This window comes from Falco peregrinus, chromosome 3 (genome assembly GCF_023634155.1).
Source record: "Falco peregrinus isolate bFalPer1 chromosome 3, bFalPer1.pri, whole genome shotgun sequence".
Classification (NCBI taxonomy): Eukaryota; Metazoa; Chordata; class Aves; order Falconiformes; family Falconidae; genus Falco; species Falco peregrinus.
In genome coordinates this window covers 94,763,817-94,782,166 of record NC_073723.1, presented here as the reverse complement: position 1 = coordinate 94,782,166, position 18,350 = coordinate 94,763,817, and the positions used below count along the sequence as shown (strand labels likewise).

The following is an 18,350-nucleotide window of genomic DNA, read 5'->3' as shown; positions in this document are numbered from 1 at the left end:
TCAAGGCAAAGGAAAACCAAACGAAAAAAGTTTTCCCTACTGACCTTTTTAATACCAACTCTGCCCTTGCTACTGAAGTGTCGGTGCTGACTTGGCACCCCAGCGGCAGAGAATTATACTGGCAGCGTCACCTCACTGTCACCACTGCTGGAGCACCAGTACAGAGCAGCCTATGAGGAAAGGAAGACAAGCATAAAAAGAAAAGACAGTGGCATGGGAGTATCTGGTGGTTGTTCTTTTGCTTAGCGTTGGGTGCAAGCTAAGACCGTTACCCCAAAGGTTTTGAACTTGTACCTGGTAACTATAGTCTTCCTCTAGGGAAAAACACCACCAAAGAAAACAAACCCTAAAAGGCAACAACCAAAAGGAGCAACCTCTCTTGAAAGGTACTCTCTGAGCACCAAAAGACACACTGCTCCTCTTGCTATGAACTCTCTAAGCTATTAGTGATAGAATTATTTTACCTGTGTTAGCACACACATAATATTTTGCTTCCTAAAATAACCCTATGAACCCACAACGTTCACATGCCTTTTCTTACCTAACCTGTACACAGACAGACAGAACCAGACACAGAATAAACAAATGAGGCACATTCTCATGGCCATGCCTGAAAACTGAGCTAGGGACCACCTTCTGTTCTGGGGGCAGAGCAGGGGAAGAGGCACCAAACAAGATGACCCTCATGTTTCCAGATTATTTTCTACACTGTTGCAACACCTAACAGTTAGGGTAAATTTTAAATATTCAAATGTATTTACTTCAGTTTTATTTCCTTGCATGCATGACAGGATATGCATATGCATTTATTTTTTATGTAGGTTTTGAAAAATACCTCCTGATGACTTATGGACTACTAGTAGTCCTCAGGACTTTGGCTCAGATAACCAAAAGCATCTCTCCATAAAGCATACCAGAATCTGAACTTAGTTAATGCCTTAAGTAAATGACAAGTCTGAATCACCATGATACTGTGGGTATTACATTGATGTAATACACTGAAAACAGGAAGCTAAACTAATAGAACAGTGAGATGCCATAAGGCAAAACGGGTTTCCTGGATGAAGTTCGTCTGTATGGTCCAACTGGTTTACAGCAATGCATGGAGACACCAGGCAGCCTTAATATAAAACGTATTCGTACCTATCCTCTTGGTCCTGCACTCAGTTCCCTAACTTGAACAGAGTATCCACGTTTGCTCCTTCTGCAAGTGCTGTGTGCTGTGGGAACAGCCCTGTGGTCCTTCCTGGTAGGCTAGAAAGCAGAACCCAGGCACATGCTGCTCTGCTCCAGCACCGAGAGCGAAAGCAAAACTCGGTGGGCCCCAGGTTCCCAAGAGGAAAGCCCAGGTCTCCGTCAGCAGGCTCAGCGGGCACCACCAAGGGTTTGATGCGAGCCTGCACTGAGGTCCTGACTAGCACTGCCATTCTCAGGGCCGGCAGCACCACACAAAAGGCACAGCACCGCCAGAGCTGCAGTAACCTGCGGCTGCGTGTAGGATCAACAGCTGCTGATGAATTTTGAGATTTTTCTAACACCTTAGCCCTCCTCCCCCTGCCCTCAACAAGGTATCTACAAGCTGTTCCTCATCCTCACTGTTCCTGTCAGCTTGTGGGTGAACACCTGGCCCTCCAGGAAGCCTCTATCACTGAATTACAGTCAGTTTTGAAAGCTTGTTCAAACAAAAAAGATGCTGAGATTTAAAGACAGCTCAACAAACCCGGGGCCACGAGCTCCGCTTTGAGACACACGAATAGTAACGTCAGGGCAACAGCAGAGTAAAAGAAGTGGCTGTAAGAAGACATCCCCCCGCTCCTTCCCAAGCAGACAACGGCGAGCGCCCCTCCATCCTCACCCCTGCCTGCCTGCACAGCCCTCAGGAGGCCGGAGGGGAGGGCTCCCGGCTCCCCTCCATCACCGGGAAGCACGGCAATGCAGGCGGAACACGGGACAAGACAGGCCTTGGGCCTCACCCAGCAGATCCCCTCCCCTGCACCCTCCCCGCTGGCTGGGGAGGGACACAAAAGCAATACTGTCTGTCCTTATAAGCTCTGCTTTGCATGTGTTCGGGGAGCAGGGACAGCTGTGCGGACGGCTCACAGAGTTCCAGGAAGTCGATGTGTTTCTTGGCTTTGACGCCGGTTTGTTTGCCTTAGATGAAGTGGCGACCCGAGAAAGTCCCTTCGTGTCCCCCCAGGGCTGGCACCGGCCGCAGCGGGGCTGCACTCCTTGGGGACACGGCCTGGGGTCTCTCCCCACACTGAGTGGCTTTCCCTGCTCACGCTGCCGTCCCTCCCTTGCGCTAGGGCTGGCTCATGTCCCACCGGGTAAGGGGACGGCCCTGGGACACAGCACGGGAGAGGGTGGGAGCCCGGAGCAGAGCCAGGGACCGGAGGGAGCAAGCCCTGAAGGCTCTGCTCTCAGCAGGCAGGATGGAGGTGTCTCATGAAGGAGGGAACAAGTCAGGCGAGCGGTGTCACGCTGCCTGCCAAAACCACCGCTGCCCACACAGCCCCGAAGGGGCAGAGGGCGAGGCGAGGGAGCAGAGGGGCAGGGGGAAGTCGCAGCGAGGACCAGCGGGCTCCCCCATCGGGCTCCCCCATCGCGTGTCTCCCTGCCGAACAGCCTGAGGAAGGGGGGGGCGCCCTGTCCCCCGAGGGGGACCCCAGCGACCTGGGGGGAGCCCAGCCCCGGGACACGATACGTTGTCTGCTGCTGCTGCCGCCTCAGACAAGTAAGGGACAAGGGATGCAAAATGAGGAAACAATCTAAAACGTAGCTCTGTGGGTCTGGTTTGGTTTTTTCCTTTGTGCTGTACACCTTTTTCCTTTGCCCTGCCAAACCCAGTTAATTTAAAACCCTTGGGGGGTGGGGGGAAGGCCAGCTATAGGTTGACGTCCCATCACCTACATGGCTAAGCAAGCACTGTACTGAGGGAACCAGATACTTGTCCAAGAGCCTGAGGGGTGAGCTAGGCAGATTGCACTTGGGAGAGCCAGATGGAAAACATTTCTGAGTAACGGAGAAGAAAAGCAACCTCCCCTCCAAGCAGTCTGATTTACTGCACCCCTCAGCTCCGACCGAGGAGAGGCTGCAGGGACACAAGGCGGGCAAAGCGGGACGCAGGGCTCGGCTGGGTAGCTCTGATGGAGATGCTGACATCCCTGACAATATATGGCCAGTCTAAACCACGGGATGTCTTGTCCTTTTAAGGTGGGCCAAGAGCAAGCATCTGTGCAGCAGCAGCACAGCCCCAGCCTGCCACCAATAGCTCCTGGTGTCACTGAAAGAACAGGGGCTCCTGTGCCATACCAACTGGCCGTGCAGATGCCCAGGCACCCGCCCTGAGAGGAGACAATCTGCCTGGTTGTTCCACCGCACATCACAGAAACAAGAAGGAACAGCAGTAATAAGAGGAAGAAAAGCCATGAAACCACGCGGCTGGGCTGCTTGCTGGCAATTGGCACCTGCAGCTGTCAGGGAAGGAGGGAGGGAGGGCCTGTCCTCGTCCCCATCCCCATCCCTGTCCCTCAGGCTGATGGCCAGGCAGCTCAGCCAAGGGCAGCTTCGGACCCGGGACGCGAGGCAAGGGTTTACAGCGAGTCTCTAGAGGGAGAAATGAGCAAACGTGTCACCCCCTCATGCTCTCATGCTTGCTCTTCACACGTAGCCAGAGCTGTGTGTGCGCAGCAGGACGGGTTTGGCAGGGATTAGAGAGGCAGGATGAATCACGCCAAGGAAGATACAGAAAATCTCCTGTGCTAGCACCCTGCTTCTTGCGTGGCACACTGGTTGCGATCCTCTTCCTCCAGGATGGATTTAAAAAGAGCTTCACAGAGGGCCTGAATGCACAGGCAACGTTACAAAAACCATTCTGGAAACAGGGTAAGCTAAAGCAGGAAAAGACTCTTTCCTTTTGGAGTAGCTATGTCCCACATGGCGTTTCACCACTGTAACTGCATCCACATGCTAGCAAATTTCCTTCCACTGGGAAGCCCAAGGGGGAGAGCACTGGTTTGCTTACTGCCAAGCCCCCAGCACATCCTTTGCAGCCCAATCACACTGTCTTTGCACGAGATGCCAGTGCACTCTCTGCTTGGAGCACCACACCAGGTAGCATGCCAAAGCACTTTACACTTTGCAAGATAACATAGTAAAATGATGCACAACACAAGAAAAGAACAGAAATTACAGGGATTAAAACTAATTTCCTGGTGGTAGCATTGTCAATCATCATGATTTTATCATGAGCCCTGTAAAAATCTGATGGTGTTACATTACTGCCCGAAAATCTCCAACTTCTTATTTTTTTTAAGTCAGAGTTCTATTTTTCTGGATTGTGGAGAAAGGACAAAAACATTACATGCTTACCAAAATACAAAAAGCAAATTGAAGTGAACAGATTAATTTTAAAGCCTCAATCTTTTAAGGATAATCATGATCTCAGATGCCTAACCTGTAATTTCTTAAGATACAGGGATAGCAACACAGTGTGTCCTTTCTTTACACAGCACGTTTTGTACCCTGGAACATACACCTTCCATAACTAAAATGGCTTTTTTCTTTTCTAAAGAGGGAAAAGAATCATAACGTCTCGGCATGTTTCTAACATTTTCTTTAAAAGCCAACACAGCTGCACTTTAATGCTACTTAAAGATGAGAACCTCCACCAAATCACCAAACTCGTTTTAAGCAGAGATTCAGCATGCAAGTATTTTGCAGAGAGAAAGATTCAAGAGTTTGCAGCTCTTCTTGCTGCTCTTTTCCAGGGAGCATGACTTGCTGACAGGATTAACTACTGCCAGGCTCACGAAGCTGGGAGACAGCTGCCACATGGCAGCCATTTATTACAAAGCTCCACTCCTCTAAAGTTAGGAAAGAGGCAGACTATTTCATCTGTGTTATCAGCAGGGTTCCTCTGCTCCACAGGCTTTAGTGACTAGGCTTTTTCTAAACAAACACCTCCTTTTCTCCCCCACCTTGTTAACATCATTATCTTCCTGTCTTCTGTTTCTGGTCAGCACAGGAACTATTCCCCCTGTCACAACAAGTCTCCAAACAACAACAACAACAAAATCTATAATCAAGACAATTTAAAATGTTCAGAAACACAAGCATGCCCTAAAATAGATTTTTTAATTAGAGAGTTTTAGCTTGAAATTTTAAGAAGGGAAACCACATGCCACAGGGGAGGAGAAAGAGATGTGCTGGAGCAAAGGGATTCAGAAGCGTGCTGTACAGCTCTAGCTCTCCCATCCACCCTAGGGGGCATTTGTAATGTCAACCTCCAACTGCAATATCCGAAGCGGCTACACAGCTTTTTCACGAGCAAGATAACCTGTAGCACTCCTTCCTAGCTTGTATCTCCACACCAGGCAGACCCTCCACAGACCCACAAGCCAAAGCCAACCCCTGCCCTGCACCGTATGAGGCACAAAAAGGTCTCAAGTCGATCATATCCTACAGTCTGCTAAGGACCAGAAACAGATATACACCATCTACATCACCTTCATCTCATATTAAGCATAGACGGCAGTCAGTTGCCACTCTCCTGTTATTCTGAAGCAGAGTTAAAAGACACAAGCCAGCTGTTTAATTTTACCTGGGGTTATTCTAGATATACATTTGCCATAGATGCCAGAGTACCACAAATCACTCAAACTGAGGTTTACTGCTTCCTCCAGGTGAAAGGAGAACCCAGCTTTCAGAAAAATGTCTCTCTCCCATCACTGATGAACAAGTTGCCACAGTCTTGTAAGTGGTACCCACTGGCTTATATCAGTTGGGCAGGTAGCCTTCAGGGTTGTTTGCTGAGCCCTAAATTCTGAAATACAAAGTTTCTTTCTTGGTTTAGTTAGGTAAATTAATTACAGCAGTAGATGGTGCTGGCAAGCCTCTCCAAGTTGAGATCTTCACAGGAAAGCCACTAGGAAAATTTTAAACAGCAGTGCTACTTGCCAAAAGTATTCTTCAGCACAAGTTTTCTTTCTATTTTGAAGTACACACAGTGAAACTAACCTGCAGGAGGTGCTTCCTGCACACTGACAAAATGAAACAGCATCTGTTAATTTTCATAGACTACAACGTGTGCAAAAAAAGGGCACAGGGATCCAAGTCAACAATTTCTTATGGAATTCAGAAGCCCCTCAGCTTTATCAGATGAGTACAAGAAGCCTTCTCAGAAAATACGTATCTCTTACCTGACTTGAAAAAAGATGTATTTTCAAAACAAGAACTCCATACACACATAGACACACACACAAATCCCCCTTCATCCACAACCACATCCAGCTGCTGACCTTCCAAGTTCCTTGTAGTATAGCCTTTGCTCTGGGACTTTAAAAGCCTAGCAGACATTTCTAAAGGATTTTACAAAGTACACAGGCCCGGCCTTGTAAAAGCTCATGAGAAATCCACGGAGGTCATCATGGAGCTTAGACAGTCTGCAAACAGCATAATCCATGTGCTAGTGATGTAAAAAATGACCAAAGTCAGCTGGATAGGCCTGAAGACTTCAGCAGCAACTGGCTCCTCCAACAATGCTGTGAACCCAGAAGGAAATGCCTGCTGATCTTCAAAGCCCTTCAGTAGGAACAGCCTGAAGTTTCCTGAACATGAGCATTCTGGTTGCAAGGCCACAATCCTCTTATACACGCACAGAAAAATATAAAAACAAAGCAAACAAAAAAATATAACATCCACCAAGGTTAATAATTGCAAATAACCAGTGAGACTGACCCTCTACTCTGCAACGAGCTGTCGGATCCATCCAGCAATGTTTTGATGCTCCTCGGCACAACAGCCACACGGATCACGCAGCAGCTTACAATCTCTGCAGCTTTCCTTTTCCTATTCCAGGCAGTCCTTCACACGTGTAGACTCCTGGAACGCAATACTCAGTTGTTCGGACTAGGAAGGGATGCTACAGCCTGTAGCTGCACAAGGTGTCCACCGTAACTATATCAAGACCATTGCAGCGTGCTGCACTGCAGGCAGAATTTTAGGTACAGCCTTCAGTCGCCTGATGGGCTGCACAGGCGACCATGAGTAAAGGGGAGTCTGGACACCTGCACACTGCAAAGAATTGCAGGAAGTTTATTTCAGGAACGCTGGGGAAAAAAAAACAACAAAAAACAAGACAAAATTGTGAACAGGTTTCTTCAGTAAGTGAAGTTTCAAGTTGCTATTCCTCCAGCCAAAAATGTCTGCTGCTAGTCCAAAACCACCCTCCTCTTCCAAAAAAACAATTCCACTGCTAGTGCTTCACACATTACCATCAAACAGATGATACAGACAATTCTTCCCACAATTCACATATGAAAAGGGAAAACTCATTTCCTTCTGCTAACTCCCATTGACATGTAATGTACCAAAACATTAGCCTGGAACAAACTAGTATGAATTATGCAGAGGTTGAACCCACAGGTTCTGGGTAAAGTAGTAGTTGCAAGTATTTACCATAGAGAAAAATGAACAACAACAACAAAATCCACCAAGTGGCCTGTGCACCTCCTCACACCCACCCCAATCTGCAGTAGGACAGCAAGTTTGTCAGTGGAACCTTGACTAACCACTTTCACATATACACACATAGGGAAGCAACACTGAAGTATCATAATCAGACCTATGATACTGAAATTCATACTTCTTTTGAGGAGTGATGTTTCTACATGAACATTTTCTCAGTCATATACACATACATACACACCCACACAGCCACTTTATTTTAATTCTAAAAATGAAGTCACCTTGCTTTACAGTTTTAAGCCACTACATACTATGGCAATATATGTATCTACATTAATCTTGTTGTGGTCACTTAGAATCTACTGTTACCAGAGATGAACAAGACCAAAAGTGTTTGAAAAGAGCCACAAAAGGAGAATAAAATCTGATCTTTGATTAAGTTACAATTCTTTAAAGAAGCAAAATGTATTTCCACCCAACTGACAGATCCCATCCTCCAAACTTCATACAAAAGTGATGTTCATTCAGAGAAAAAGGAAAGGACAAAGAAAACCTCAACACCAGAACTTGTACTTTCACTCAGATACTAAACAGCAGGAGTTATTTTCCCCTTCCAGTTCAGACATGACTGTTTTGTAGTAAGTTTTATATGCTTTATGGAGCTCAACTGTTCAACATAAGGAGACACAAGAGAAGAGTTCAAGAAATCAGTAGCTGTCTCACCTGTAAAGCAGACAAGCATGTATTTGAATGACTTAAAACAAGAAACTAAAAGGAGAAAGCAAGCAAAACCATCAGTGAAATAAATTATTTTTCACTGTAAGGTGAAAGACTTTTCTTAATCTACCCAGTCATTTCACACATATCATTCTACCAAAAGTTAGACGAGACCACCAGATTTGTTTCACTCATTCCTTCACCTAAACTTCAAACGGGGTTTCTGAAGCTAGAAGATTTCACCATCCCTACAGGAACTGGCCCTTTCCTCATCTGTTAGGGTCTGGCATGCCACGGAGGCTACGGAGGTAGGGACCTTCATAAACAGAAGTGGCAGCAGCAGCACGTTCAGCACATTTCACACCAAACTTGAAACATTATTCAATACAGATTTGACATAAAAAATACGAAAGCTGACAAGTTCAAAGGCTCCTCAGCAAATACGTTCCTTTAGAACTTCCTAAAATCTCTTAAACATGGATAATTTCTGAAGTAATGAGGTCTTTCAAGTAGCCGTAAGCAAGCTCCCCAAAAGGTGGGGTAATTGGGAGGGTTATCACACCTCTGGGGGAAGTCACAGGCTCTATCTTGGCAGTGTTTCATCCCTTCATATACCCAGGGGACTGATTAGTTCATGATAAGCAATTAGGCACCCTAGGGAGGACGGTTAACCGTCTTACCAAAACAAAAAGGCTGCACAAATGTAAGTCTCACTAGATTAAAGAAACACTATCTGAAGAACAGCGAATTTGTGTTTGTTCCCTTCTACTGGAACTAGCAAATACTACATTTTGCCTACATATGGCACACACAGATCTCAGAAATCCCAAATTTGAGCACGTACTTGCTGCTAAATTGGTAACAAATGCTCTGAGACATTTTCTTTCCCAAGACACCAGTGCTGTGATGCAGGAAAAAAGGAGGAGGGACGGAGGGGAGGAATACAGTAAATAATGATTAGATGACTTGAACTAGCAATCTCATTCATTTAAATTCTCTTCCTCATTGTTAAAACAGTCCCTAACCAAGGATCAGCTGCAGGAAGCGGGACCTGGAAAGGCTATATACAGCTGAATGCTGGTTGCATTTCAGAATGAAACCTCCAGTCAGCAGCAGCCCCACCATTACACGCCCTGCTCCTAAAAGTTCTGGGAAGCTCCTGCCCACTGTGAGGCTTGTGGTGAGGCACCTATGCGTAGCACAATCCTACCCATGTAAAACATTTATCTCTGGTGAAGCAGAGGGACGAATACACCTTTCGCCTGCCAACTGATGTAAAAGCTCCAACACACCCCAGAGCTGCCGATGGCACTGTTTCTAACTTACATCAAGCCCAACATATTTCAAAGTACTCTGATGGCTTAAAATATGAAGGAATGCTTTTCAATAAGACGACCCCCTGTTCCCTTCTGTCCTTTTATCTTTTCTTAACAGTTTGCCATCCAGTGATAGGAGGGAACCCCAGCTGCACAGCCTGAGCTTTTATCTTCTGCTGACCATGCAACAACACAAAGCTCAGTGCTGGATTTCCTGCTGCTTGCCGAAAGGGGCTGTTCAGCTTGTTTAAATATTACTTGCCTTGGGAGCCTTGGAGTTGTGCCCAAGCACTGTACTGTATCTTCCCAGCATCCATTTCAGCATGTACTTTAAAGGTCTTTAGGTTCGATGTACTATGCTCTCCCTCGCTACGGGAGGAGCCTGATGCCTCTCGGAAGAAAAAAGAAAACCCAGCTCCTCCCTCTCTCCCCATTCCCCCTATTAATCCCTGTGCCTCATTCTGCTACACAGCTAACAGAAGTCCCTCTTCATCCCAAAAGCATGCAAACATATTTAGTTCAGTAAACTGAACCAATTGCAACCAATGGGAAAGAAATTCTGGCATGAAAGGCTACAGCTAGGAAGAAATCAGATGCCATTTATCAATGCTCAGTGAGCAAACAACTAAGGAAGTACAGCAGCAAAAGTGGACTTTTAAGCCAAATTGTGGTACAGCATTCTCTTGCCATGCTAAGTTTGGGATGCCTCCACAGTGGATTTTAGAAGAAAAGAATCTTCAAACACAGCCTTCTCTGAATTTGCAAACTTGACATCAAGGCATTTTCTTTCCTCATTCACAGCACTGATGAAAATAAAACATGGCTTTTACAAAACCAGAAAGGCTATTCCAGCCCTTACGAATGCTTTCAGAAGCCCTCCTTCCCACAATTACTGTGCCATCGAGAGGCTGAGTTCTGGCTACAAGGTCAGCAGGGAGATAACCTTGGCCAATAGAAATTATCTGCATCAGCCCAAAGGCAGCGCCAGGCGGCCACCCATTAAGCAGCCCAGCAGGCCTCACTGGTAACCTGTTTGCAGCTGATAACAACCGATACAGATGGAGAAGGAAAAGATAAAAATCCAGATTCACAATCTATTTGTGAAAGTTGTGGATGCAGCAGTTCGAATAAGGAAAACTTTAGGGAATACTGACTGCGAGAACTGTCCTGTAGAAAGACGTCTCTCACATTCCACAGCAGCTGAGATGCAGAAATACACGTATCCCACAAGCTGACGCAGAACTGCAGTTGTGAGGAAAATCGTGGCTAGAAGTAAAAACCTGTTTTTAATCCATTCTGCTTCGCCTCAGCCTGCAGCGTACAGACTGATTTAACCTGATGTAAGCCATGGCTGTCATTCAGATGGACAGACTGCCAGTCCTCACTTCACCCCGCAGCTCTGGCCACACATTCTCTCTCCAGCCTCATGCCAGTCCCAGCATTTGAACAACTGTACGGCGATGTGGGATCACGGAACTGATCTGGTTTGGGATTTGCATTTGTTTGGGTTTGGGGGGGGGGGTTTGTTGGTGGGGTTTTGGGGTTTTTTCACTTAAAAATGTACACACATATAGTTTCATCAACAGCCTTCACACAGCGGAGTGCAGACATCGTCAAATTACACCCTCTATTTGAGTGAGGGATGAGAGACCTGAGCAAGAATGTTGTCGGTAACTCTACTCCCGTGGTGCTGCAGTACCAGGGAAAGATGAAAAGATGCAGTGGAACGAACCCACAGCCAGCTCCATCTCCAGGCTCCCTCCTCCCACTCCCCTCTCACTCCCTTCCCTCCAGCTCAGAGCTCACTTGCAACCCCTCTGCAGTGAAGAACACTCCTACCATGTAAAAGTCTACCTAAAGTTCAGTTCTCCAATTAAACCCAGTGAAAATAAGTTCACAATAAAATAAAACTACCACAATTAATGTGTCTGTACCACACCTCTCCAGTGGCATCCCTGGAAGAGGGGGAACAAGACAGCAAGAGCAGTCCCAGGCAATGAGTAGGTAATTTTCTGCTTACCTATCCGATTTATCCTAGATCAAGGCCTGGGTGTACCTTTTGCAGAGTGCTAAGCACAAAACAAACCCAAGTCCAAAATATCCCCATCACCACCTCCCTCAGTCGGCCGAATTAAGCATAATTTTCAACTTTTTTGTTTGTTTGTAAACATTTGTAAATGACCCCTTCCCCATGCACAAAGACAAAATTTACCCCCTCCAACACAATTCGCACTTCATTAGGTCACATCAGTAACCACGCTGAAACAGCCTGCCACTGTGTGCCACCACATGTACCAACCACAGCTCCACAGCCCCTGGTAAGTAGGGCAAGCAGCTCACCTGGAGTCCTCAGGCACTTTAGAAACAGTATTTACAAAGCTTGGGCCCTTGGACTTAATACACAGCACAGTGGGAATGGCACACATGCTCCCGCACGGGCAGCTGACCCGCTCCGAAGAGCTGTATTTATTATAAAAGGCATCACCTTAAGGGGATGGGATGGGACAGAAGTGGAAAAAAGAAACAGAAGCTGCAGAGGGACAGGACGTGTTGCCTGACTGCATGTCCTCAGGCACTGCTAGCTCACATTGCTTGCACCATCTGATCGCTCAAAGCTAAACATGGAATGTAGGTAGCAAGTCATAAAGCTGCGCAGGGCTGGAGACATGACCCATCAGCTGTTTCTGCATTATAATTATTGCACTGGGGCAAAGCAGGACCAAAAGTTTGCCCGGGCAGATTTCTGCGACGTTTTGGCTTGTTAAAAATGACAAGAAATGCCACACGCCATTTTCAGATTGCGATTACCGTCGCTTTTGTGCAGGCATTCCCTGTTTAAAATCCTCAATCTCAAGAAAAGTGGAAGGCCCAGAACAACTTCTCTTTATTCAAAACAGCATTAAGAAGTCAGATTTCACAGGGCTGTGATCTCTCTCGCCCCCCTCCCCAAGACAGAAAGGAGATTCACACACAGATGCAGTGAAGCAGCACTCCTGAACCACCACTCTGCATTTCTAAGCTGGTCTTGGTCATTTCTCCTTCAGGCCACTTCTGCTCCCAGGCTTATTCTTGCTCTCTTTTTATTTTTAAAGTTTCTGCTACTAATAAAAAAAATGAAAAACTTATTGCAATACCATCATTTCCTTGTATTATCATATCCTCTAGTGAACTGATTAATTCTCAGAGTGATCCTGACCCCCAGCTCCCACTGGACCTCAAGTGATGCAAACTGTTTCTTTCAGCTTTTCCTCCATTTTATTTTTGTCTTAACATGCACCGAGTACAAGTAGAGAACTAAATTTTGCAACTCTGGACTTTAAATGCGAATATCTTCACTTCTATAGCTGGAAAGCAACACTTCACTTCTAGGCAGTTTGATTGTTTCTGTAACATGCTCAGAATTCAGTAAAACTCAAGGAGCACAGAGTCAGTAAGGAAAATATTTAAGGCAATATATATTCAACATGTCTTACTGCCCAGGCTTTGCCCTATAAAGTAAAGCTTAAGTTATTAAAAGCACAGTTTGTCAGGCAGTGACATGAATTTTAGTACAACAGGTCAGTGGAGAAACAACAAAACCTGCAGAGGAACAGAACAAAAACCTGCAGCAGTACACAGCCACAGCATTTCTGTTACATGAAACATAGTAGGCACTGTAAATCTGGGTAGCGCAGCCCCTTTCCAAATGACTGCCTTTAGGAGACCATGAACATTCACAGGCTGGAGGGATGCTTTCAGGAGGTCACTCTGTGCTACCTCAAGCTTCCTCTTTGCTACCACGTGGACTCCTCCTGCACTTCCACCCATCCCTCAACCAAACAAAATAAAATTTTTAGCACTTTTAAGCATACTTCCAGACAAAGATGCACTCAAAGCAAAATCGTTGTGAGGGCTGAACACAAAAGGGGTATTCCCCAAACTTCAAAGGACCCATTTTTTTTTTGCAAGAGCAGAGAGGTACAGGGATGCCAGGTAGTTAATGGGAAGTCAGGCAAAAGGGAAGAAGACATCAGTAAGCTACAAACGAGTCTGTAGGTCAGAAAAGCACACTCAGAGTTAATAGACCAAAACTTCTGTTAGCACAAGAAGAGCACCCATCTCTAAGAAACCACTTCCTATCTTATTCTCCTCATCCCCTCCCCCGATAGCCTTCTCCCTATTGTAATTCCGAACAGCCAGGCAACTGATCTCTAACCATATATCAGAAGAATTGGCTAATACAATGTCACCCAGCCCACCACATGAACAAAAACCACCAACGAATCCAGCTAGTGGTTAACTGCAAATTTTTGCTTTACTGGTGGTGTTACACTACCGAGGGTTCCCTTGCCTTTGCACATATACTACCCTCTTAGAAACACCCTCTGCTCAAACTCAGATTTACAAATACATGTACAGCTATTCTACACATCTGCTTCCACCTGGTGGATTAGCAGAGATGAAGACAGCAGTGTTTTTAAAACAAACGTGTAAACCCACCTCTAAAATTAGTTGCATGGTAATTCTGTGGGCAAGAGCAGAGGGGAAGAGTGGTTGGGCTCGGGTGGGAGGGGGGAGTTTGCAAGAAATGGAATACAAATCGCTAAACTATTTAACCCACTTTGAAATTCAGATTGTTTTCTCTCTGAAAACAAACAAAAAAGGGATTTTTCTTCCATTTTGAGCTCAAAACAGAGGAGGACAGAGCTATTCAATATTGCTCTGGGGTGCTAAATGACTAAATGACTTCAATCAAGTCTCTTGTCAAAGAACTTAAAATACTCTTTCCATGGTCTCCCCTTCCATAATCAAGGAAAAAAGCAGTTTTAAAATGCACATTAAAACACATATTATACATACACAATGTACATAATCAAAAGACAACAAAATCCTAAACTATTAATTGCTAGCCATAACTACAGAAACCAGGGATTCTTTTAACACTTCAGCAAAGCAAACGAAAATTTTCAGGGAGTATCCGAGTTACTTGCTGTTGTAAAACCTTTCAGGTCTGATTTCTAAAAATTTCCTTGCTATGATACCTGCAAACGCAGCTTTGCAGTAACTTCCAGTTCCATTTTCATATGCATATTTTTAACGATAGCAGCCGCTTTTGCCCTGCATGTACAGCATCAGGGGTATTTCATTCTCTGTGGCCAAAGTTCCCAGAAAAGCCAACTCCGGAGATCCTAGGTGTGGCACATTCCTTTTTACTGCAGATACTCCTCCTAACTTGAAGTGAAGGTAAATATTACTCCAGCCTCAATCTGTTTCCCTCTTGCACCCACAGCAGCTTAGTAAGATACAGTCAGCAGGCTATTGCAAATCGCACTTAAGGGTTCGTTACAAAACCAAGGCCTCAGTCTTGCTAATGAACTGATACTAATAGGTCCATCCTATGGAAGAGACCCATTAAGCTTCAACAGAAGCTACAAAGGTCACAGCCCAAGCTGTGGTCTGCAAGGGAGGGCTAAGTGGCCCCTGCATCAGGAAGTTTACATGCACAGGTATCTACAAACTTCTGGGCCTTTGTTTTTATTTTTTTGTTTTTATTTATGAGACCAGCAGCATTTGGCAATGTGTGCAAATCTTGTCAGACAACCCTCATGCTATGCTTACTCCATATGGAACAGAAGTGCCTACAAAGTAAATTCATGAGAATGTTTTCACTGTACACCAACAAACCCCTCAACCAGAAATTCCATACCTATACGTGTACATCGCAGTGCAAAAGAAACGGTCACACATTCCACACGGCACGTGAAAGAGCAGACAAATACAGACACATAGGAGATGGTTAAACTGCAAACTCAAGATGTGGGACTAGGTTGCCAACTTCAGTATTCACAGAGCTGAACTGACTTACTCTGGCCTGGAGTAAGAGGGACACAAGGATGTTTGGCTTTCACTGTGTCATGCCCAGTCCTTTTCAGCATCCGTATTGCAACAGACATTAAGAACAGAACGCACTGGGGAAATCACCATTGCTGATGATTATCAGCTATGATAATCAATAGCTAGCTTATTCAAATGATACCTGTAACTGCAATCTCCCACCTGCTTTGCCCTTCCCAAATCTCAATGCCCCTGCATTGCAGCTTTGAGGACTAGAAGAACAGGTCAGACTTTCTCCCCCTGCTTTGGGGGATTCTAGGTTTATTGCATTTTTTTCTCCTTTCCAATAAGAAAAGCAAGCACATGAAAAAGAATCCAAAACCTAAAGTTACTTTACTCTTAGCTGCATCCTTAGAAATGGCTGACTTTTTTTTTTTTTACTACTTATTTTTCTTTCAGCAAAAACAAATGTGACCTGAAGCTAATAAACATCTGACCTGTAGTGTTTCAGCATAAATGGTTAAAGCTTGGTAGAGCCGCATGGGAAGAGAAGAGTGGACCCATAATAAAGCTGCTTCATGATCTCCAATTGAAAACCCTCCTGGCAGCCCAGCTTCTTTCATGCAGAGGTACTTAACTGACATTCTCTCTCCATTGCTGTCCCTGATGACTCTCTCAGTGTAAGTGGAAATTAGGAAGCTGACTAAGCTCCCTAAAAACTGGTCTGGTCAGTCGCAGTCACCCCCACTCCAAAAGGGTGAAAGCACACAGTTTGACACCTCAGCAGATGAAGTCTCAGACTACCCTGGTGGAACTGCCAGCAAACATTGAAAGCATCTTTTTTTTCCTTGAGTCCTGTTGCTGTCACAGCCTCTCATCCCAAAAGTCAGGAGAGATTCTGAATGCACTTTTGGGGCTGCTGACTTTAAACCCACAGGATAAATGCCACTCGTGGTTGTTCACGAGTCAGAAAATGCTTGCTTGGAAAAAAAGAAAACCTGCAATTCTCCCACAATCACTCGAGCCCAAGAGCCACAGACTTAGCACTGCCAGTTTCCCATCTCATTAAGTGTCTTGCAATACTTGTTTTTGTAATCGTTTTCCATGCTGTCTATACAAAAAAGCTATCTCAGAAGCCAGAAGAACTACATTCCTTAAACATGGACCCTTTCCAGACTCACCCCAAACCTTTCTGTGCTTAAGGTCCTATACATACATGAACACACAGATCGCTACAGGCCCAGCCACTAATTCAAGTCGCCCTAATTCTGAGGCTAAACACTTCCTAAACTTCTCCATCCATGCATGCATCTTTCTTTCCAAGAACTTCATAGTGAGTAGTAACTTGTTTTCCAGTTTTAACTTTTCAATGTTTTTTGAGACAGGGACACCTCCTGCCCCTCCTTCCTCATCACCCCCCCTCAGGAAGACTGAAGCTCACTGATCCCATGCGAAATGGCAAGGCCTTTCACTCAGTGGCTGCTGGCTGGTCTTCAACCAACCTGGGTAAGGCTCAGACAAGATACAGAGCACAAACACTCGTCCAGAAACTTTTAAATCCACGTACAAATTCTCCACCCATCACCTTCAATGTCAGGCCATAAAATCACTAATAAAAGAAGTCACAGTACAAGAGGCTGTCAGCTAACTGTCTGGGGCCTGACAACCGCCAGAAAGTCCCTGGGAGGAAGGGATGTCGATCCAGCCACTGCTGGTGGTTACCTGCCTCGGCCTCTCCTCCAGCTCCTGCCCTACCGACTGGGCCCCGCGCTCAGCTCACCCCAGCTCCTGCACCTCTCAGACCTAACGAACAAATAACGGCCCAACGCCACTAACGGCCTCTTGAACCCAACCGCCTCTCCTCATCCCCTGGCGGTGCCACAGACATCCTGGGGCTCGGCAACACCAACTCAGAGGTACAATGAAAAATAAACTGGTTTTTACTTCCCAGGGTCGGAGTGTACCTATAAATGTAGGCCCACAATGTGATGCACATTTATTTTATTCGCATGCTTTACATCCTCTATGCTGAAGTCAAGACAAACCCCATTTTGGCAAGCTTTTTAAGAACAAAAAAGCCCAGTCCTTCCAATTTTTGTGCAAGGAGTAAATCCCCCAATACTTCCTTTGTGTGCTTAGGGCCCTGAAAGCTGCCAGAAATAACTGAAGGATGGTGGCAGAAGGAAGATTTCTGTGACGAATCCTACTTTTCAAAACATTTTAGAAATAACTGTAAAATCAAACAGATACAACGCGTTGCTCAAATCAATATGTAAACTCAGAATGGAAACCATTTTAAAAATCACCATGGCTTTAGGTTTTCTATTTATTTACAGCTTTGACAGCAAAGGGCTAGTGGTTTCCTGTAGAATAAAATCGCTTTTCAACTTCAAGATAGAATGAACACAGGATCTTTGCATCTTTTCTGTACATTCGTATCATAGACTCAATGGTACAAACACAAGGATGCATACCTGCAAGGTTCATAACCACACCTTTGAATTAAAAAGATTACTGAGCAATCTAACAAAAGGGTGTTTACTTTTAGTTCATACAAGTCTGTACCACTCAGCCCATTTGCAATCTGCAATACTGATACCATTAAACACTGGAGACAAAAGGACCCGTGTTTCTCCAATCAGCTGTAGTAAATCCACCGAAGTCAAAACAAAACTAGTCAAGAGACAGGCCTTTGGGATGCTACACTACTGTCTCCTGCGTGGTTAATTTTGATGAGCTTGTTGAAGCACAGCCTTTAGCCAAGCGCTTTTTCATAGAAACTCATCCATAGCTCAGAGACAATTAATCATCATTTATTACTCACCTTCTGGCAACACCTTTAAGCTAGGCACGGTCCAGACACATCAAGACAGACAGTCCCAGTCTGAAGGCTTTGTGGTAAAAGGGAGCCATTTCTGAGACTCGATCCTGATGGACAGGCAACTACAGACACCCGTGGTACTCTGCATGGCTACTAGGATCTGCCAGAATAAAGCTGCTCACAGGATAACTTAAACACGAATGCAATTCTTTCAG

General features: G+C 45.4%; 1 protein-coding gene across 8 annotated transcripts in view; it reads right to left on the bottom strand.

Annotated features, from left to right (window-relative positions):
* The window catches only part of RREB1 (ras responsive element binding protein 1), a 125,856-nt gene that overhangs the window by 73,399 nt on the left and 34,107 nt on the right, over positions 1–18,350 (bottom strand). For 2 of the 8 annotated variants that reach the window (XM_055798796.1, XM_055798798.1), the window contains exon 2: positions 45–170. The exons of 4 other annotated variants lie outside the window; for them this stretch is intronic. Coding sequence is in view for 1 of the 4 variants with exons in the window: in XM_005239063.4 (XP_005239120.3) it covers positions 6,739–6,769 (31 nt within the window). In the remaining 3 variants the exon portion in view is untranslated. Of the gene's footprint in view, positions 1–44; positions 171–6,738; positions 7,110–18,350 lie in introns of all 8 variants that reach the window. 2 more of the 8 variants (XM_027789023.2, XM_005239063.4) reach the window with 2 other exon arrangements.